At 24.8% G+C, this 22,566-nt stretch overlaps 3 protein-coding genes across 4 annotated transcripts; 1 reads left to right on the plus strand and 2 right to left on the minus strand.

The window, feature by feature from the left end:
• Nucleotides 1-2,229: 2,229 nt before the first annotated feature.
• Nucleotides 2,230-3,228, minus strand: LOC113549110 (COP9 signalosome complex subunit 8). The gene is made up of 2 exons (XM_026950270.1): nt 3,028-3,228; nt 2,230-2,947 (listed from the first exon to the last, which is right to left on the minus strand). The coding sequence occupies exons 1-2, from the start codon at nt 3,066-3,068 to the stop codon at nt 2,416-2,418; spliced, it is 573 nt and encodes a 190-aa protein (XP_026806071.1). The 5' UTR covers nt 3,069-3,228; the 3' UTR covers nt 2,230-2,415.
• A 1,674-nt stretch (nt 3,229-4,902) lies between these two features.
• LOC113561121 (NEDD8-activating enzyme E1 regulatory subunit) lies at nt 4,903-9,608 on the minus strand. Its single transcript, XM_026967349.1, has 11 exons — nt 9,355-9,608; nt 9,178-9,280; nt 8,873-9,037; nt 8,624-8,806; nt 8,189-8,541; nt 7,535-7,686; nt 6,325-6,458; nt 5,888-6,090; nt 5,407-5,543; nt 5,225-5,342; nt 4,903-5,140 (listed from the first exon to the last, which is right to left on the minus strand). The coding sequence occupies exons 2-11, from the start codon at nt 9,246-9,248 to the stop codon at nt 5,028-5,030; spliced, it is 1,629 nt and encodes a 542-aa protein (XP_026823150.1). The 5' UTR covers nt 9,249-9,280; nt 9,355-9,608; the 3' UTR covers nt 4,903-5,027.
• A 280-nt stretch (nt 9,609-9,888) lies between these two features.
• On the plus strand, nt 9,889-16,734 carry LOC113551169 (F-box/WD repeat-containing protein 7). 2 transcript variants are annotated; one of them, XM_026953251.1, is made up of 12 exons: nt 9,889-10,044; nt 12,006-12,342; nt 12,827-12,918; nt 14,096-14,219; nt 14,306-14,440; nt 14,512-14,703; nt 14,833-15,012; nt 15,122-15,303; nt 15,374-15,599; nt 15,734-15,944; nt 16,008-16,112; nt 16,181-16,734. In XM_026953251.1, exons 2-12 carry the CDS (start codon nt 12,007-12,009, stop codon nt 16,342-16,344), a joined length of 1,947 nt encoding a protein of 648 aa, XP_026809052.1. In that variant the 5' UTR covers nt 9,889-10,044; nt 12,006; the 3' UTR covers nt 16,345-16,734. The 2 variants fall into 2 exon arrangements, with proteins under 2 accessions (XP_026809052.1, XP_026809061.1); XM_026953260.1 differs by lacking the exon at nt 9,889-10,044 and adding an exon at nt 10,069-10,305.
• The last annotated feature ends 5,832 nt before the right edge of the window (nt 16,735-22,566 follow it).

Genomic DNA, 22,566 nt, shown 5'->3' on the forward strand with positions numbered 1-22,566 from the left:
TTATTGTAATCTTGTATGTATTAATATCAAATTCTTATTTATTGGTTTTTTCTCTTTTATTATTACTTTTTTAAATATTTTTGTTAAATATATTCATATTGAGAAAAATATTGTGTTATTTACCAAAGTGAATAAAACAAAATAATTAAAAACTTAATAATATAAATTATTGTAAGTCTATAGAAAATAAATTATTTTGTTTTAAACTAAATTTTGTGTTATGTACATATTATACATTACATACATTTATATGCATGAATTTAGTGTTTGAATAATATTTACATTATTAACATAATTATGTTCAAAATTCAACAATTATTAAACAAAGATTAAAATGTATCAAATATTAACACATTATTTTGAATTCAATTATTGTACATATTTTTGAAAAACATTATGACTATCACATTTTAATTGGAAACATAATTAATATTATATTACATGACAAATATATTTGTATTACTAATGAGTAATGTGTTACAAATTACAAATAAAGTAATTCAAATGTATAAAAATTGTATATTTTTCAACATAATAAAACTAGGGGCAATATTTTGTTCTATCATCAAAATAGTTAAATTTCTAGAAACATTGTTCATTAAGAAAATATTCAGTTATATGTATCGTATTTATTTTACAAACAGACGACATAGACAATTTGATTTCAGCAGTACAAATGTTGTCTATAGCTTTGATATTAGAGTAAATTATTAAAATTATATGTAAAATCATTATAAGTGTTTTCTTGTTTGGAGTTTTATAGAGTGCCGAGCTTTTTTAAATTTTTATATTTTACTTATACTTATATATAACCATTTAAACAGTTAAACTAAAAACCCAACAAAAGAACACAGACAATGGCACGTTCTTACCTTCAAGTTTGACATTACTGATATTAGATTAGGTTAATTAATCTTAATATTTTAGTATAGCAACATAAAATTGATATTCATGAATACAAATTTACCAAGTTGTACATGTATAAACATAAAGTAAACAACTAATCTAACTCAATAGGGGTGGTAGAGGTGTATAGCATCTTATAATTTTAAAATAAACTGTATAGTTTTTTAGATATTATTTACCAAATTAATAACTTATTATTAAAAATGTAATGTTTATTGGTTAATATTTTTATTTTTCATTAATACCTTTTTTCAATTTTTAAATAAATTACAATATATATTATTAAGTGAACATCTTACCTGCGTTTATTTTCTCCATCTTACTAACGCATAACATGCCATAATATTTGTTCCAATTTTGTGTAGTAGCATAAATATTAAAGAGATTGACTTATTATCAAACTTAATAAATGTATGAAAATTATCCGAGTTCTCTTATTGAATTTCAAAGCAAACTGAGTGTAAAATATTATTATTTAAAAATGCTCATAAATCACTCCTAAATGCATCTGGTCAAAGTACGTAAATCTGAATTGTATAAAATAAGATATAGTTTATTACTTAATATTTTGAACATTTATGTTACAATAAGTAGTAAAGATCACTATAATCACTTATCACTTTAATGGCTATTAAAAAATTAATAATGATTACGCTTCATAAAAATATGAGAATAAATGGTATGTTACAAAAAAGTATAGATAGTAATAGACAAACTATTAAGTTATTTATGTATATTATTTAGGACATGGTTCTGTCAACTTTTTTTTTATGTCCATTTAACATACAAGTTATTTTAAATTTATATAATTTAAGTATACAGTAGAATCTAGGTAATCCAGCAGTTTGATAATCTGATACATCCAGTATGGTTATATTAACCTATATGTACCAATATGTATTTTTTATATAAAGTTACTATTGTTAACGATAAAACTAAATAATAACAGATTAAATCCGAATAAATCTATTAGATATTTTCTTTTTATTCATTGAAGTATTGTGTGTGTTCATTGTCTACTTAATTGCATATTTTTGTGAACCATCATTAATACGACAGTAGGGTGGTCTATCTGTCAGATTACCGAGATTCTACTGTGTATCTTTCATAAGGTAAAAGATTAAAATTGTCAGTCATTATAATCTTATTTTTTGAAAATAATTTATGTGTTTGTTCTTAACAATAATATTTATTTATGAAAAATTGGGATTTTTAAAACCTAACTAGATAATTTTAAGTTAGGATGTTTAATTTTTTAATGGAATATTTTTTTTTTTATTAAGAATATAGTAAATTTTATTAAACATAACAAATAGTACTAAGTACTGTTTATTGACTTAGTAAAAATGAAAATAAAATAAAAAAGAATACATTTAAAATCATCCTTATGTTACATTTGAATACACTTGACACAAAATTGTTTGTTAAAATTAATTTTAAACCAAGCTATCTTAGTTGACAGGTTAGAATCAGCCTTAAATTTATTTAATACACAAACAAAAAACTGATTCAATTTTCAATATAAGATGTAAATGAGGATAGAGTCACCAATCTGTCCAAAATTTCTTGACTACCACCTAGCCCCAAATCAGGTTCACTGATCGCTATTGGCATTACATATCCATTTATACATGACCAACCTTCACTCTCTATTATTCTCTCTGCTTGTTCTTTATCTACTCCCATGAACGTTTGAAATTTGTCAAGTTGTATGTTTTCGTAGTGCATACTAATGAATTTCAACGTGTCCTGTTGGATGCGACGCTTGATTGCAACCATAATAGGCTCAAGTATGTCAGACCATTTGCAGTCAATAAGTTCATACGCTTGAGTGTAGTGTTTTGACCAGAGGGCTTTGCCAATTGACCAGACTTTATTTAATTCGGGATCAGCTTTAATTGCTTCGGGTATACGGCGCCACAAGAATTTTGCGGCGCACAGTTCGTTGGTGTACAAGTACGCGGAAAATAATTTGGTGTACTGTTCAACTGTCAAACATCCTTCTTGGATCTCGTCATTTTCGAGCTCTTCGATGACGAAACTAAAGCACAGATAATAATCGACAATACTTATTAAAGTCAAACCATAAAATAAATCTAGACGACTATGAATTATGCCTACCTGACGTCGAATGGTTCGGTGATCATGTTCGGCGATGGCATAGCGAAACGTACACTGGATAAACAGGTGTCGAACTGTCAACAGTAAGTTGGGTTGGTGGGTAAAATAATATAAAAAGTATACAATAAAACAATAGATTGATGGATATGATATGATATTTGATTAGGTATAACAACACGTAACGCCGACAAAATATCAAAATTATCATCATACAATTTTTTAATTTTTTTATATCACGATATCAACAAACTCGGTGAGGATCATAGATAATATAGTATACCATTATTATTATACCACACTGAGATAGATAACAATAGCCTCACCACTTTTGACATAATGCTTCTAACAATGTAACCAGAAATGAAATTTATTATTTCATTAACATATTCTCCTAAATGTGTATTTGTTCAGTTGATCTAAAAATATGTTAATGTCATTTTCATTTTCTGAATCAAATTCTATATATGTTGTTTCGTTTTGTACATATTATATGGCTCTATGCTTATTTTTTCTCTTTGAAAAGGGAATTCTAGAGTTTAATGTATCAAACTTTTAAAAGTACATATTGTATGAACTACTTATATTAAGTTTCACTCAGGGGTCAGGGGTTAAAGTGGGGACTCAGTTACCCTACCTCTAAATGTGGTTAAAAAGCGTTCCCTTTAACAAATTATTCGTAAGGTACGCTAGAACACTCCAATTATAATCAGGTTACAACATTAATGCTGTATTGCTGTGTAATTTTAATTATAAAAATTTATTAAATTTAATAGTTCAGTAAAATATGTTACATTTCAAAAAAATTGATTTTGAATCAAAGTAACTGAATCATCCAATCTTTATTGTTGCGTGTATAAACTACAGGTTTTTGCCATTCGGTGGTGGGGGTAACTTTCAATGCGACAGCTCATTTTTCGGAACAAAATCCGCACTTCAATAGTTGTTTATCTATCTCAGTGTTTTACCAATGTTATAACAAATGGACTGTAGTGATATACCATATGGTTGGCGGATAGAGCACCAAGTAATAACCACGATCACGATTTAAGATCACATTATATCTTGTATATCTTTAGAATACTATAGAATATTTATTTTAAATTTGCAAATTTACAATTGCCAATTTTGAAAAGAGTCTCGATCGTGTTATGGGATGATATTGGCAGTTTTTATCACGATAGAAAAATAATTTGGTAGTTTTTTCATGAAATTGTGAAGGAAAGGATTACTGTCTACTGAACTGTTAGTGTATTTATACTAGTTAATAGTTAAGTAGAAAAAATATAAAACATGCTTAACAAAAACTGGAATTTTGTAGTGAGTTGTTCATGATCGAATTATTTAAATATTAGCTAATTATTATTATTTTTTCCTCTAACTAAAATCCGTCAAACAACTTCAAATCTGTTATTGACATTAACATTCAAAGTTTATATATCTTGCTATTTACTTTAGGGCACTAAATTTCTCGTTTGTTTCAAGCTTAAATATATAATAGTATGTAAATTGTGTCCAAAATTGCAACAACATTTTCTATAGATTTCACCTTGTAGGCATGAGCAAAAAAACGTTCTTGATTTTTGAATATACTTTATGGTAATAACTAATAGCTATAAAACCATGGACTAAGAAATAATATTATAAGTTAACTGCTAATCATGGTAGTAGATAGAATAAAATATGTGTAGTTTTGATAGAACTGTAGAGAGTTAACAACTGGTTGTCGAAAAGGTCATGTCAAATGAAGAAAATTACTAAATATTATTGGTATAAAATAACAAAGCACGTATCAGAACCATTATATTATGTTCTATGAACAACTGTATTACTTATGAAATAATAATATGTATGATTAAATTAAAATAATAAAATGAATCTTGTTTGTCAATGACTTTTTATAGGTTTTTTTTATAGATAATTTTGTTTATTTAATATTTAAGTGAAAAATAATAATATTTATAACATATGGCTTTTTCTCATTGGTTTTTGAAATCTTAATATTACAATGTAAAAGATTCTGTACTGCAGTTGATGGCATTAAATACAAATGAGTTATTTACTGGTTTATATTGTCGTGTGATTATTTTTATTATCTCGTGCGACACACAACCACCTGAAAATGTAAAAATATTTGAATACTAATTCATTTTGGTACAAGTATATCATAGTTTAAGGTAAAAAAATTATAAAATTTTACCAATAAATGAAGATACACTGTGTAATTCAGACTTTCCATAGCGACAGTATTCATGTATAGAGTCTTCTTTTGTTGAAGACATACAACCCCATTCATTTAATAATTTTGATATGCATAACTAAAGATATGTGATATGTTACAAAGTGTAAAACTTTTATTTAAGTTATAGTTATTGTGTTTACCTTCAGCTTAGGAATATCAGGTTCCACTTGTTCATCAATTTCACCGGGATATGTATAATATTCAGAATAAAATCTTTCTATACCACGCAGTATAATATAATGTTCAATTAAACTGTCTGGATCTTCAAGGCTTTGACCTAATAAATGTATAAATCATGTTTAACAATAAAACAAATAGTAAAATATATATTTCTAATTTATTTCATCATATACAATGGACAGGTAACTCAAAAACAATTTAACAATAAACATTTTAAATTAAAAAGAAAATTGATCTGAGTTCAAGTTACCAATTATCAAACTTAAGTATTTTTTTGATGAAACTTGGAAATTTTTTAAATTTTTTATGATTAAGTTTTTTAAGATAAAAAAGATTTAAAAATTAAAAAAATATAAATTCATTTTTTCTTGGAGTTGAAAAAATGTAGTGAAATACTCTAAATGTATATGATTATTGAATAATGTTAATTAATTAACTCACATATTTCATTATCAGCATTCCCCTTACGTTCATATTCATCCGCTATCCGTGTACCTCTCATAACACATAATTCAGATGCATGTTTACAAAATATTTTAATATCTTGTTCTGTTATGGTATCATCAGGAAGGTTAATATCCTGAAGAAGTTGTTGGACACGGTTGTAGACTGCCTCTGCGTCTTTAGCAGCTTGCTCATGATATCTAAACATAAAATGTTTATGCTTACATCAGGGGTGTATCCAGGAATTCTTTAAAAGGGGGAGGTCCAAATTTTTGAACATGTAAAATGTATTATACAATTAGTGTTTTGCATCTTAAGAATTTTAAATTCTGTTAATCAATGGGCAGGGTCCAGACTCAAAAACCCCTTTCCTTGTATTTGCCACTAGGCTAACACCATTTTAAAACATTTTAAAAGAATTATGAAAAACTTACAATTGTTGCAAACTGATATACTTAAAAGTGTCAGCTGTCATATCAGGTAGTGTTCCACGAACTGGAAGCTTGCCACATCCTTCATTATCCACAAAATCTTTAAGCGCTTTAATCATTATCCAGAAAGGTTGACTCTAAAATAAATTAGAATTAAATTAGTTAATTCAAAATATAGTAAGTAATTTCCAGTTATATAAGATTATGACTATTACTGAGATACATAATCTTAACAATGTAAATAGAATATAAAGAAAATAAATTCACAGGTATTTAAAAAAAATAATCAAAATCTAATTTTCTCTAATAGATCAATCTATCATGTTTACGAAAAAAACATTTACATTTTGCATACATTTTAGTTATCACTAGAGTCCGGATTTTTATGCAAAAACATATTTTTAACAAGTGTATGCTGTTTGATGGGAGTAAGAAATGTTTGTATATCATAACCTGTAGAATCTGTCAAAAAAAGTTTTTTTTTGCATATAAGTGTGCATATTTTGACTTCAGAGAATATTTCAGAATATTTTAGTTTATGGTACATATTATAGAAAATTTTAGCATATTTCCGTTATATTGGATTATATTAATGGATATTCAGCATATAAAAAACAATAACCATGGACTGTCATACTAACTTTACTCTGGAAAATTTGACAAAATATATATAATCAAAATCAGATACTTGCATTTTTTTTTCTTATTAGTTAGTATAATAAATATTTTGAGAATATTAAGAATATTTTTATGAATATTTCATCAATTTTAGCTGCATATAAACATCATATTTCAAACATTTTAACAGAATATAAATCCGGACTCTAGTTATCATTGTAATAAAACTCAAAACATTATAACATTTCTATTTAAATATTTAATTTCATGCATATTAAAATACTATACAAAGAATTAAGTGAGATTTGTTAAAAAAATATTAAGGTAGGCCATAGGCGCAAATAGGGAGGCTCTTAGGGGGTATTAGTACGCCCAATTTAAAAAAAAACCCTCAAATACTTTTTTAGCTATGCCTGGAAAATGAAGAACTTAAGCACCCTCAGTTTTTTTTATTGAATTTGCGCCTATGATGTAGGTGGATAATAGGAAAGAAGAAAATTTTGTTAGTCTTGATAAATAGGATTGTTATGTTTATCTACAAAAGGTAATCTCTTAAAAAAGGAAAGTGCATAAAATATTTAGTTTGGATACCTACATTTGATGTTAAATTCTTTAACTTTTCATCTTTTAGTATAAGCCTTATATTTTCTGGCAATGATGTACGATTATATGCAAAATTAACAGATCTAATTGCTTCTTCAAAATTCTCCTCATGATGCATGGTACCATTCTCATGTTTTCGAATACCTAAATTTTTTTTTAGTAAATTAATTTAAATTTATATTATAACACTTAAATAATTTAAAAAAAGATTGTTTGTGATAAATGCTATTTTGATAGTAGGTCTGATTACTTAGAAGGTTAGGTTATATAACCTAATCACATTAATATTTTATTGTACTTTTAGTTTTTGAATACAATTATAAATTACTAAAGTCAATCTTATAAATATTAAGTAATAATAAAACAATGTAAAAAAAAATCAATTTAAGTATAAAAATTGTCATTTAATAACTATACAGTGAGAGAGTATGTCTTTCTGCATTAAAATCAGTTGTATATTTACATTTAGATTAATGGTACCTCAATATTTGTACTTTTGTTTTTTATATTTGTGAAATAAATTTAATATTTATTTATAGAATTACTATAATTTACTTTATATTACCAAATATATTAATTTTCTTATTAAGAGTTAATTATAATTTAACAATGAATAATAATTTAAAAATAAGAAAATAATACTAACTATTTTTTATATTTTCCCTGATAACTTGTTTTTGCTTATATGTTTCAGGGAGCACATTGACATCACTGATATCATTACGCCATTTTTCTAAATGTTTATATAATATTACAAGATAAGGAACATGTAAATGATTTGTAAGATCAAGAGCATCTAGATCATAAGAATCAAAATGTGCTTTAAGTGTTGGAAATGGACAATCTAGCCGAAGATCGGGATTTTGGTTGTCTGGATGAGTTTTTATCATAGTATGTTCGGCAAACTGAAGTCTCATAGAACCAAAAAATCCATAACTTTGACATACTAAAAGAGGAATGTTGTAAGCCCATAGCTTATGTGACAAATCAATTATTTCTCTAAAAAGAAAAAAATTACAATCTTCTATTAATATATAAATTTAATATTTTAGATATTACTTTTAACTATCATTATTTATACTTTTCATGTAATGATGTAGTGACAACCACGGTAAATGTATTAAACAAACCAGGATTTAAATCTAATAATTTTAGTAAACATTCATCGATAAAGTGTCCTCTGGTATCTGGATTTAGTTCACATAGAAGTTGTGAAGCAATTGATCCTCTTTTTTCTCCTATTCTATCTGTTGTAAGGAAGAAACTAACAGAGAAATGTAAGATTATGATTTAAACCAATATTAAGTAATACAGACTTTATGTAACTTACTTAGAACCAACATCCTCTTCAGTAATAACTTCATTGTCGATTATAGTAAATGCTCCAATACCAGGCAAGACTAATGATTTCAATATCTCTGTCCCTAATGCTGTAGCATTAATTAAACACACATGAGCAGTTTCTAAATCTTGTTGCCCTTGATCACCCCATAATCTAAAATAATGAATATTTCAAATTATATAAATAATTACAATTAATAAAAAAAAAGATATTTGTTTATTAATACAAAAATATTATGATAAATATTTTTTATAGATTAAGTATAATTAATGATAATTGATGATAAAAATCACCTCAGTTGTCTGTCATATTTTCGACTTCGTTCTGACTGTTCAGGTGATTTTGGAGACGGCACAGCCATCATAAATTTTAAATAAATAATCTACTAAACAATTTCTTTAAAAATAAAATAAATTAACACACTTCTTAATATTTAAAAAAGTAACGTTAAAGTAATTTTTTATAATTACTAAATATATTGTGAATGTCTGGTGTGACCGAATATAATATATATTTATTATAATTTATAATATTTGGTATGAACTATGACTTATGAGCATTGATAATTGAGCACAGATACAGAATACGAGTATAGAGTAGTGTGGCACTGTAACTGTATGACTGTGTATCACTCAAACTTTATATTGTTTATAACTTTATAAGTGTTTTTTTTTTATAGAATATTGTTCGGTGATTGTATGTAAATAATATTAAAATTAAAATTAGTGTATTATTTATTTTGGTGATATTAATCAATTGATAAAATATATTTTTTGAGGTTATACCAATTTTAATGATAACATTGAAATAATAATTCAAATTTTTTTTAAATTACTGCTCTTAATTAATAATTATAAAAATTGACAGTCTTTAAACTTTTTTACTTGGTAAATTATTGCAATAAATGGGTAGAGGATACTACAGAATGTTCAATTTTGAAACAGGAGATTCGTTAAGTTAAGTGTATCTTTTCATTCTTATCATAAACAATATTGTTGATTGTTGATAACGTGCTAGTTCGTCATGGGTCGTTGGTGAAGGAAGGGTGTCCCAGGGGCCAGTGACGAGTATTTATTTCTCATAATCGTATCTGAAAATTTGTCGTCCGTTTTCACGCGAGGAGTCCGACACCTGCTACAATTAAGAAGACCATATTTATGGTAATTATCATTAATACGTTATTCAACTAATTTGTCAGTGGTATTATTTAGAAGTGTTCGGTTTTGAAGTTTAATTAAAAACATCAGTTACGTCATCGACCAATTAAATTGAGATTTTACTGTCGAAACGCATGTTTCACTAAAGTCGGATTTTTAATGCACTTTAGTATCCATCTGTTGTGGGGGTGTCTCAGCTAGATGGTTTGAAATATTTTGCGCTCCATTTAATGAAAGTACAGTGTACTTGGACAAACACTGTTAGTGAGTACATATAACCTCAAACATATTTCTACTTAGGCTGTAGGACTTATTATTTATATATTTTTAATAATTTTTATTAATAAACAATTTAAAATTAATTTAAACGAATGGGTAGAATACGTAATTATTTTTAAAGTTAAGTATGCAAATAATTTTCATATAACTAAATGTAACTAGCCATTATTTTAATTTCCTATAGTTGCTTAATCATCAATTATGCATGTATACCTAAATATATACACATTATGTGTTTGAGTATGTTTAATTAAAAAAAAATGTTGGGACGATTTTTATAGCTGAGCATGTAAAGTATTATTTAATATGGTGCTAATTAGATTATTTAGTAAACTGTAGAAGTGATGGAAGAATATGTACACCTAATTGATTATACTTACATTGCAAGAAGACACATTTATATTTTTGCTTAGTTGAACTTTATGAATCATCATTAAATTAAAATAAATTCATGACCTGTAATTATTTTGTTAATATTATTTTTTTGACCTACAATATGTGTATATATTAACTTAAATATTTCTTGATTAATATCTATTGCTTAATTTAGCCAAATATATAGGTCATTGGTTAATAATTTTATTAGTTTTAATTTTTTAATTTTTTCATTATTTTATATATTTAAATACATTTTGATTTAATATATATCTGTATTTAGTAAACTCCAATAAACTAATATAAAATACATGTCTTGCAATTAGCTTTGACAAAATGTTTAGAACATTTAATGTACTTTAGTTTGTATTATTACCTATACAATAATACAATTCCTTCATAAGCATTAAACATTTTCAATAACATAGATAATCTGTAATTTCATAATTAACGACTGGCATGAATACATTTGATGTAGTTATTCAATTTCAGTAATTAGTATTAAAAGAGAAATCTTGTATTAAGTTATCTATTTTTTTTTTGTTTTAAAATGTTATTAATCATAAATTATAAGAAAAGGTAGAAAATTTTAAATATTTATAAATAGCACAAAATGAATCTTGAAAGTTATATCATATCTAGTAAATGCTAATATGAATATAGTCAAAAATTCAAGTCTAACATTATTAGTTTTTGAATTTTAATACTAAAACAAAATTTGATTTTACATAAAAATTCATTTTTTTGTTGATTATGTTAAAAAGAGCAGGGAATTTACTTTTGGCCCCATAAGTATAATCTAGATCCAATTTTCTACCAGAAATTACTCTCAAAGTTAAAGATAAAAGATTTTTACTGCTCTAAAATATGGTTTAATAAAGACAAACACAAAAAAATAAAACACCATTGTTAAACTTGTTAAATTAATACAGTCACTCCACTCAAAATCTAAAACTAAAGAACTCGAGTAGATTAATTGTCTTAAAATATTTCAAATTGGTTATGTATAGTTAGGTATGTTAGAGTTTTTATAAGTTTTATTGTTCTAAATGAAATAGTATGCTGATTAATATTTATGTACCTTATTATTATGTTACTTTATTCTTATTATATAAAATATTAACCAAACATATTATTTTATTACTAAATTTATGATATTCATTTAAAGAATTTAACTTGATTACTATAATAATAATAAAAAAAAAAGTTTATTAGGTATAAATTAAATTTGAATTTTTTAAAATGAGACAGGTTATGTTGAAAATTAGAAACCCATCAATTTTTTTTTCTTATTAACTATAATTTTTCAGAATGGAAGGTGATCAATTAGATTTTGAAGACCCGTCTACATCGTGCCTTGAAAAGACTGATTTTACCAACCAAAGTCCGACCATGTGTCCAGTGGTATTGGAGACAGCAGAACAAGAATTAATAGCGGAAGAGTCTGCACCAACCACAGATTCAGATGAAATCGGAGTAGCTAACATTGAAATGAAAAATGTATTTAATCTTCATTTAGTTGATAGTACTTGTACAGAACAGGATATTTACTCTGATGAGAGTCCTTTACCCGGTGATTGGGTTAATGATGATTGGACGGATAATCCCAGTGAACAAGAAGATGCTTCTAATGCTAATGGTGTTATGGTAAGTAAATTATATATTTTACTAATATTTCAGAACATACAACAGAACTTAATGAAAGTTATATTTTGGGATTTCTATTCAGAAAATTGTATTGTATTTCAATTTTATTAACTTATTGATAATAGATTCAATTTTGAATTTAAGTTTATTGTATTTATCTTATAATTAATAGTCTTAATTACGTTAAAACAATTATTTATCAACTTATTTTTAATTATATAGATATTGACCTTAAGATAACCTTAAATTAATTGTTACTAATTATTATTTATTAAAATTAATCTATCATATTCATAAGAAGCTACTAATTTTTATATTTTTATATATTATTAGTTATTACATTTACATTTTTATGTAAAAAGTAAAAATATTTTTTTTTTATAAATTTCAGAGTTTAAATTAAATTATTTTAAAGATATTAATGATACTTGATGTAAACAAATGATTTAATAATATATTTTAAAATAAATTTTATTTCCATTAGCGAAAAAGAAAAATATCAAATTCCACATTAACGTCTGAAGATTTTCCGTCCAAAAAACAATATTATGATCAAAACAATTTGAATCTTGAAAGGTATGTTACAAATTATTTACATAATAATATTATATTTTTGCATTGTCGTTTATTTAGAACCCTATATGTTATACTGAGGTAAGTATTGTAAATACTATAGTGGCAGGTAGGTATGTATGTACTATAGGTACTATAGTTAATTAAAAGAATTATTGTATTTTATAGTTCCTAAAAATGTCATCATATTATATATTTAAAATAATTATGTATTGGTTTAATTCTAAAATATATAACACTAGTCTAAGTTATTATAAATATAGCAATGGTGTTGCTAGAAAGAAGTTTTCTTCGGAGTATGTAGAAACTTAATTGACATTTATCCCACTTTTTTTTTTCATTTTGCAATTGTTTTAATTGTTTCATAACTCTATTAACTTATTTCCTACAGTTAATATTATATTTTTAACTTTGTAGTTATCATACAGGCTTTTTAATTTAGTTTTAACTAATTGTTATACAGTTAAAAAAAATAATAAAATCACTTTATCACCATAATTTATAATATAAATATATTAGCTGTATTAAACACTAAAAGTTGTCTAATCTCCACCATTAGTTATAATAATATAACTATAATAATCACAAACCAGGAGGAACATTTTTGATTTTTAATGAATTTTTTTTTTTTTTATAGATAGTTGGTTTTTTTTTTTTGTAATATATGGGTTACAATTCTACATGGTATCTCAATGGAAAACGAATAAATATGACAATCATCACAATAAATACCTTTTAGGTTTAAAATTAAAATTTTTAATTATATAACTTTTTGACACCTTTTTCTCAAAGTTATGTTTACTAAAGTATCAACTTTTTACTGTTTTTAAATTATAAACATTTAATTGTATCAAAGTATAGATTATATATTTTACTCTATTTATCTAAAGCAATCGATCATGTTTGAAACCCGAAATTTCATAGTAGTTATTATATTTCACAAATATCAATAACAATATGTGTGATAGGTACAATAATATTACACATTACACTTGTATAATATTAGGTATGTAAAATTGTAATTGTTCTTAGACTATAAAATACATATTCCATCATTATATAATTATCAATTATATTAAACTTTAAATTTTGTTGTTTTACTTATTTTTAAAATCTTTGTTATAAACTATTAATCTTAATATATAAATTTAATGTATTGCGAAATTTGTGTTATTTTTAGACTGACGCCTAAATTGGCTGAAAATGAATTAGATAAAATAGATAAAATAAAGATTCGTCGAAGTTGTATACCGTCCAAAGATGATCCTCCTGAAGAAATGATGGAATGGTTAAAAACTTTTTCGGTATGTAAAAATTTAATTTTTGATTAACTAATTTGAATGTTCTTATTCCTATGATTATATCGATTTTTTGCTATGTTTTTATTCAGAAATGGTCAAACGCAGAAAGGATGTTAGCTATAGATATGTTAGTAGATGAATGTGAACCTACTCAAGTTCGTCATATGCTACAACTTATTGAACCACAGTTTCAACGAGATTTTATTTCTCTACTTCCTAAAGAAGTATAATAATCATTTAACTATTATTTTGTTTTGTAAATTTATTTTTATTGTTAAAATTTGTTTTATTATAGTTGGCCTTATATGTTTTATCATATTTGGAACCCAAAGACTTGTTAAAAGCAGCTCAAACATGTCATAGTTGGCGGTTTTTATCTGAAGACAACTTACTTTGGCGTGAAAAGTGCCAAAACGCTAATATACCTTTGACGGATCCATATACTATTAAGTGTTCAAAAAATCGCAGTGTTACCTCACCATGGAAGGTATATTTGTAAAATAAAAATATTTCAGAATATTTTATTTTAAAATTCACAATATTATTTTCTATTATAACAACTATACATTTAATATCATACACACTTATCATTAACCAATTTATAATTTTTTTTCAGTCTTCATATATGAGACATCATGCAATTGAAATGAATTGGAGAATAAAACCAATTAGAATGCCAATAATACTCAAAGGCCATGACGATCACGTAATCACATGCTTACAATTTTGTGGAAATCAAGTTGTCAGTGGTTCTGATGACAATACACTTAAAGTTTGGTCAGTTCTAACTGGAAAAGTAAGTGTTTAAAGTATTTGTTATTTTTATTCTAAATATAAAAACAATATCCACTTATTAAATTATATTATTTTACTAACATACATTATTATATTGATAACTTTTTTAGTGTCTGCGTACATTGGTTGGGCATACTGGAGGTGTATGGTCATCACAAATGGCTGGTAATGTTATAATTAGTGGTTCTACTGATCGTACTCTCAAAGTATGGAACGCAGAAACTGGTCAATGTACACATACATTGTATGGTCATACTTCAACAGTTCGTTGTATGCATTTACACGAAAACAAGTATGAAAACATTTATTTTTATATTAATTTAAAAATTAAATTTAGAAATAACATTTTATTAATTCTTTAGAGTTGTAAGTGGTTCAAGGGATGCATCACTCAGGTTGTGGGATATTAAAACTGGTCAGTGTTTGTCTATATTCCTTGGTCATCAAGCTGCTGTACGTTGTGTCCAATATGATGGCCGATTAATAGTTAGTGGTGCTTATGACTATCTAGTTAAAGTATGGGATGCAGAAAGTGAAATTTGTTTACATACATTATCTGGTCATACTAATCGTGTATATTCACTACAAGTTAGTTTATTTTTAAACCCTAATTTAGAAAACTTATACTTTTTATACAACTTTATTCTACATGTACAAATATACATTTTATATTATGTTAAATTATTAAATCTAATTTAATAATTTACTAATTTTTTTTATAGTTTGATAGTACTCATGTTGTAAGTGGATCTTTAGACACTAGTATAAGAGTATGGGATGTAGAGACTGGTACGTGTAAGCACACTTTAATGGGACATCAATCTTTAACCTCTGGCATGGAATTAAGAGATAATATATTAGTGTCTGGAAATGCAGATTCAACAGTCAAAGTATGGGATATACTTACTGGTCAATGCTTACAGACTTTATCGGGTAAAAATACTTAAGAGTTCAATAATTTTTCAATCATAAATTAACCATTTAATTTTTTTACAGGTTCGAATAAACATAATTCTGCAGTTACATGTTTACAATTCAACACTAGATTTGTGGTAACTTCTTCCGATGACGGGACTGTTAAATTATGGGATGTAAAAACAGGTAATATTATATTTTATTGTGTGTAAAAAGATGGAATAATACAAGAAACTTAATTATTTAAATTTTAGGTGAATTTATTAGAAATCTCATAGCACTAGAAAGTGGTGGTAGTGGTGGTGTTGTATGGCGAATACGTGCTAATGAAACAAAGTTAGTATGTGCGGTAGGTAGCCGCAATGGCACCGAAGAAACCAAATTATTTGTATTGGATTTTGACGCTGACTACAAGTAACATCAAATAATGAATTTGATAGTTTGCATCACATTTTTTTTTGTGGTTTAAGGAGAGTTACGAATATTTGGGACTGTTTACTTAGGTTTAAAAATGTCCCTTATATATTATCAGTTATCACATTTTACCGTTATCATAATGTTTCAGTATTATGTTTTTTTTATTATTATTTATAAATGAGGGGAATTAAAGTGGTTGGGTAACCTTCTGGATGATCTAGAAAGATTTATGGAGTGTTATTTGTGATTTATAGCACATTAAAATGAAGTTATAGATTAATTTACATATTATTTTCTAGTCTTTGAAGCTATAATAATCATAATTTGATATTCTTTGAGCCAAATAAATCGGTTGTTCTTTTTATTATTCCCAGTATACTATTTAATATAATATTTGAGAAATAATTGAAATACAAATTATTGAATAGTTTAATAATATTTAGTGTAAATTTATATTAAAACTTAACTAAATATTACTTAACTTGGATAGGTCATACATTTGTATATTTCATAACTTCTACCAGAAAGTTGTTATCTTATAAAATTGTTAGTTTTTAAGTTTAATTCGTTCTTTTTTGTTAGTAAACAAATGAAAATGTAAACTTATTACAAACTTGTATGTCAGAAGCTTTAACTAGAAACATTTCAAAAGTTCATAGACTTAACTTTTATTTCTTTGAAGAAGATTCTAAGATTTTTTTCTTTGATTTTCCTTATTTTGATTTTTATTATTATTATTATTATTATTATTATTATTATTATTATAAATTTTGTTATAAATATAAAGTATTGGTATATTTTTAACTTGCCATAAGTGTTAAGTTGTGAGGAGGAGGAGAGTTTGAATTCCAAGATATTGATTTTCTTGATATATTTTCTATTTTCTTCTTCCTGATCTCAAAAATAAAAAAACAATAAATTAATCTATTCTATTCTATATATGTAACTCTTTTCTAAAAATTTATTTATTTATTTTTATTATTGTCGTGTATATTATGTTCTTTTTTAATTGTCCAGCTATGATAAAAGAGCTATAATAATAGCTTCATATTTTTAATTTTTTTTGGTAAATTTTATCAATAAAATGTATACAGAGTGATTCACCAAGCATGCTCACCCCCCATACCATTTATAAATTTCCATGTAAATAAATAGAAAAATTTAAAACTGATCTTTTTATCAAATTTTATGACTCAATTGATTTAAAAATAATTCATTTAAAATAATTAGGTAAATTGTTTTTAGAAAAATATTTTATAATTGCTTAACTATTTTTTTTTTAAATTATAGCTAACAAGAAATTAAAGTAAACAAATGGCTCTAACAATATTCATAACAATTATTTAAAATGTATTTCAGAATATTTTAATACTAAATTTACAGTTTAAAATATTAATTTCATGAAATGATACACATGATGTGTAAACATAAAGCTGATGTATGATATGTGATAATAATTTTACTGAAATTACATTTACAATTAACTTTCTGTACCAATTTTTAATGGTATCTATACTTCATTCAAGTTAAGAATACAATTTGGCAGCTATCAGTTATTGTTAGGTGAATTATGCCCATGTGCACAAGTTATCTTCTTATCTTGAATAGAGTAGTGTGGTTAATATTTGATTTATAATCACTTTAAATGTCTTCACAGTATGTAAAATATTATTAATTTTCGCAGATTTTACTTAATCATCTAAAAAATTCATTAAAGTCTTTTTTTATTATTGCTGGACAACTCTGAATTAACAGTTTTAAAATTATTTTTTGTTTATCAGTTGTATTCAAGTATAGTGGTTTAATCTATGATTTAAAATTTAATATTTGATTTAGAATATTTGTAGGTAAATAGTGTCTGAATTGGTGAGTTTTAATATATAGTATCAAAACAAAAAACTTGTTTGTATGAATTGAATATATAATTTCATTAATAACAAGCTATAGTATGGATACTAAATAATAGTTACCAATTCAATTGTTAAACTGATTAATACAAATAATTTTATATCTTCATTGCTGTTTTTCTTATATTTGGTCAAAGTAGTTTAAACACAAATAAAAATACTTTTCTGAAGTATTTACACTGCCGAAATAGTATAAATATTTAAATTATAAAGCCACAGATCTTACATAATAGGGCATTTTAAAAATTTTATGGAAACAAAAATATTTGTCTTCAAACATATTGTGTAATTATAATTTTTTTTGATCTGTAATTTTCATTATAAAACAAATAATTGCTGAATTAATTTAATTATGACTAATATAAGAGTGGTTAATGAAGAACTATTGTTTCAGCCATTTAATTTGATTAAATTTAAACTTTTTAAAGATCTCAATTGATTGTGAATGTTTCCAAAAATAATGCATACTATTTAAAGAATACTTTGACATTGTTCTTAGAAAAGAAAACGAGTGATGTTATTTTATGTCATCAGCTTACGTAAAATTAAGTATAATTAGGACATTTTTATATATGGGAGAAGGGAACTTAAGGAAATGAAGGGCGACTTAAGTGCAATAAAATTTATTGTTTTCTTAAATGAATATTTAATAATATTGCTTTAAATGTAAATATGTATCTTTATTTTATAATAATTATTATTAAAATAATTTAAGGATTAAGTTGTTGATTATTAATTAGACCATTAATTATTTTCTACTTGAAAATAATTAAGAACTTATTAATTATAATGCTCAATGTTGATAGAATGTAAATATTTCATTAGTAATAATATTATTTAACTATCATGTCATTGATGATAATTTAAAATGAACAAAATTACCATATTTTGTTTTGTAAGTGCCAAAAACTAGACTATTTTGCGGTTAATTTGTGTAACTTTATCCCATGTAATTAATAATTACAATAGTATTGTGTCCACCTAACATATTCGTAGTTGCCAATTGCAATTTTATAATTAATTATAATTTTTTTTATAAAATGTTTTCACTTGTTTCCGTCTTGATATATAATTTCTATAACATTGAAAACTGATATTTGGTTCAACTAACAGTTGTTACCAGATATTCCAGATATTAGTACTGTTCTATTGACTAATGCATTACCAATAAAATAGTATCAGTTTAATTAAATTTATTTGATATTTATTATTTTTGAAACTGACAAATTATAAATGTGTATTTATTTTTTTATTTTATGTAAATTATATTTGATGAATGAATTATTAAATTTGTTGTTACGACTGCATTAGGTACATAAACAATAAACATAATAGTTCAAATACATGTTAAACATAGTAAAATTATTCTTAAGACCTGTGATTTATTAATTGACTTCTTTCTTCTTTCGTTATATTGTAACTTCAACCACAGAACTATACTTTTTAGTTTTATATTTTGTTTGTGAATATATTATTATTAAATTTAAGTAACTTTATACCAATAGATATTTGTAATGAATAGTAAATTATTTTAAGTTACAGCTAATGTTTAATTAATTCTGTTGTTATTTATTTTTCTCTTGTTTATAGGCATATATAAAATTGTATGATTTGCATATAAAAGTAATAAAAATGTTTATATGAAAAGATATATATATATATATTTTTAACCTTGTTACAATTTTTTTATTAGGGTCAATAATGATGAATACATTTATGAGTGGATTATATTCACATTATTATTAGAAATTTGACATTTTTAGTATTTATTAATTGTATGGCAATTGAAGTGATTAAAAAATTGAAAAAATTATATTAATATTAATAAACAACACCATTTGATGTATAGTTGAATATAATTCTACGAATAAATTTTACAGAAATTGGAAGATTGATATTATTAAAAAAATAATATTGTAATATCGTAAGCACTGAGTGGCTTATTTAAAACACAATTTTTGAATTATTTTGAAAGGTTTGTAAACAATCAAGGAAAATAAAAGTTAAAAGATATTAAAATGAATATCTAATAAAAAAAAATATGTGTTGTATTATACAATAATGCAAATAATAAATATTGTATTTAAAATTTAAATGTCTAAAGTTTAAATGTTAGTTATATAAATAGTATAATAGTTTATCTTTTTTTATTTTTGTTGTGAAAACTATTTTGGTAACTAGGTAGTTTTTAACATTACATATATTAACATTTTCTTAAAATACATAGTTATTATTTATTTACAAGTTATGCTTAAATTATAAGAAAATATGAAATCATTAGAACAAACTTAATATTAAAGCATATTCTTAAAATATTTCCAATATGACTGATTGTTTGTACAATATTATAGTCCAGTCAATAGGGGGTTTTTCCTTGCAAAAAATATTAAAGTTTTGAAACTTGGCAATAAGTTTCGTCTTGGGGCCCTGATTGTCCAAAAAAAATGCAGCATCCCTCCGAGGTCCGCAAAACCGTCCGCTATCTTGGATTTTAGGTGAAATTTTTCATTTTTTTACGGTTTTTTTACAATATCTCTACAATTATTAACTTGACGATAAAAATTGAAGATCGTAAAATTTTTGACAAAAAAGGTTCTATACATTTTTAACGTAAGAGTAATATATAAGCGACAAAGTCCATACGCCCGTTATAGAATGTGGCGCCGCGCGCTATATTGATGTATATATATATATTATTAAGGTGGTCCTTATTTTTGAACTTTGAAATTGTTGATGTAGGACCCCCTCACTTTTTTCATTGTGATAAGAAAATAATTTTTGGTAATTTTGGTCGTGAATACTCACTCCCTTCCAGTGTCCCTGGGAGGTTGAAAAATAGCCAACAAGGGTAGTTTTGTTATTTTTTCAACCTAACTAAATAAATATGATACTTAGCGAAAAAATGTATAGAGTTTAAATTGTAGAACGTAAAAGTTTCAATAAAAATTATTTATTGTAAATCTATTTTTTTCAATGAAAAATAATAAAGAACAATATTCAAATATATTTGTTGGACAAATAGAGTTATAAAAATAATGTTTGAATAAAAATTATATAAAACTATATTTCCTAACAAAATGTTTATATATAGAATGTTCATTGGATCCTTCATTTCATTGTTGGAGTCAGATTTATTAAATATAAGTCCAACAAATATATTTGAATAACTAAAAATTATCAATTTGGTCAAAGAAATTAAAAATTTTCTTTATTATTTTTCATTAAAAAAAATGGATTTACAATAAATAATATACTCATATTTTTCATTGAAACTTTTACGTTCTACAATTTAAGTTCTATACATTGATGCCACATTCTATGACGGGCGGATGGACTTCGTCGCTTATATATTACTCTTACGCTAAAAATGTATAGAACCTTTTTTGTCAAAAATTTTACGATATTTAATTTTTTTTTAAGCTATTTTTATCGTAAAGTTAATATTGTAGAGATATTGTAAAAAAACCGTAAAAAAATGAAAATTTTCACCTAAAATCCAAGATGGCGGATAGTTGCGGACCTCGGAGGAATAGCGCATTTTTTTTGAACAATCAGGATCCCAAGACGAAACTTTTTGCTAAGTTTCAAAACTTTAGTATTTTTTGTAAAGCAACGCCTTTTTTGGAGCCCTTTTGACTGAACTATTAGTGATGATAACAATAGTAATAACTTAAAATATTTTAGTATCTTTAACAAGTTTTTGAAATTGTTAATGAGTGGTTTTATTTATTTTTTCCAGTCTAAATTATAGCTGCAATATTTATTTCTCGGTATTGGCATAAAATGTTTGCAAGTGAAAAGAAAATTTCAATTGTACCACTCACATGTTTTATTTGCTCGGAAGCATGAGGGTAAGGTTAGGAAATTCTATATAATGTTTGCTAGGGTTATTTAGAAATATGTCTTATAAACTTATAGATTCATCTATATTTATTTTAGAACAAATGCAGTTATATATTTTAAAGGGTTTTGAATTGCTATAACAACTTACGCAGATACTTAGTTTTTAACAGATCCTAAATATACTAATCAACACTTAAAAAAAAATGTTTGCAAAGTCAGAGATCGGCATGTAAACTTTCTTGATTTTCAATTTTTAGAAATTTATTAATTGTATGCAATGTGAGTTAACGATTGAAGATAAAGTTCTGAAAATCTTCACAGCACTTCTCCTAGCCAATGTAAATCTAACAAGACCCCAAATAAAAAATCTGTTCTCTAGTTTTGGTAATCTACCACATTAAATGAAAACTAGCAAAAATAACTACTATTTAACTATCAAAAATTAAATAATTTTTTTTGAAAATTTGTAATCT

Source organism: Rhopalosiphum maidis, chromosome 4 (assembly GCF_003676215.2).
Source record: "Rhopalosiphum maidis isolate BTI-1 chromosome 4, ASM367621v3, whole genome shotgun sequence".
NCBI classification, from domain to species: Eukaryota; Metazoa; Arthropoda; class Insecta; order Hemiptera; family Aphididae; genus Rhopalosiphum; species Rhopalosiphum maidis.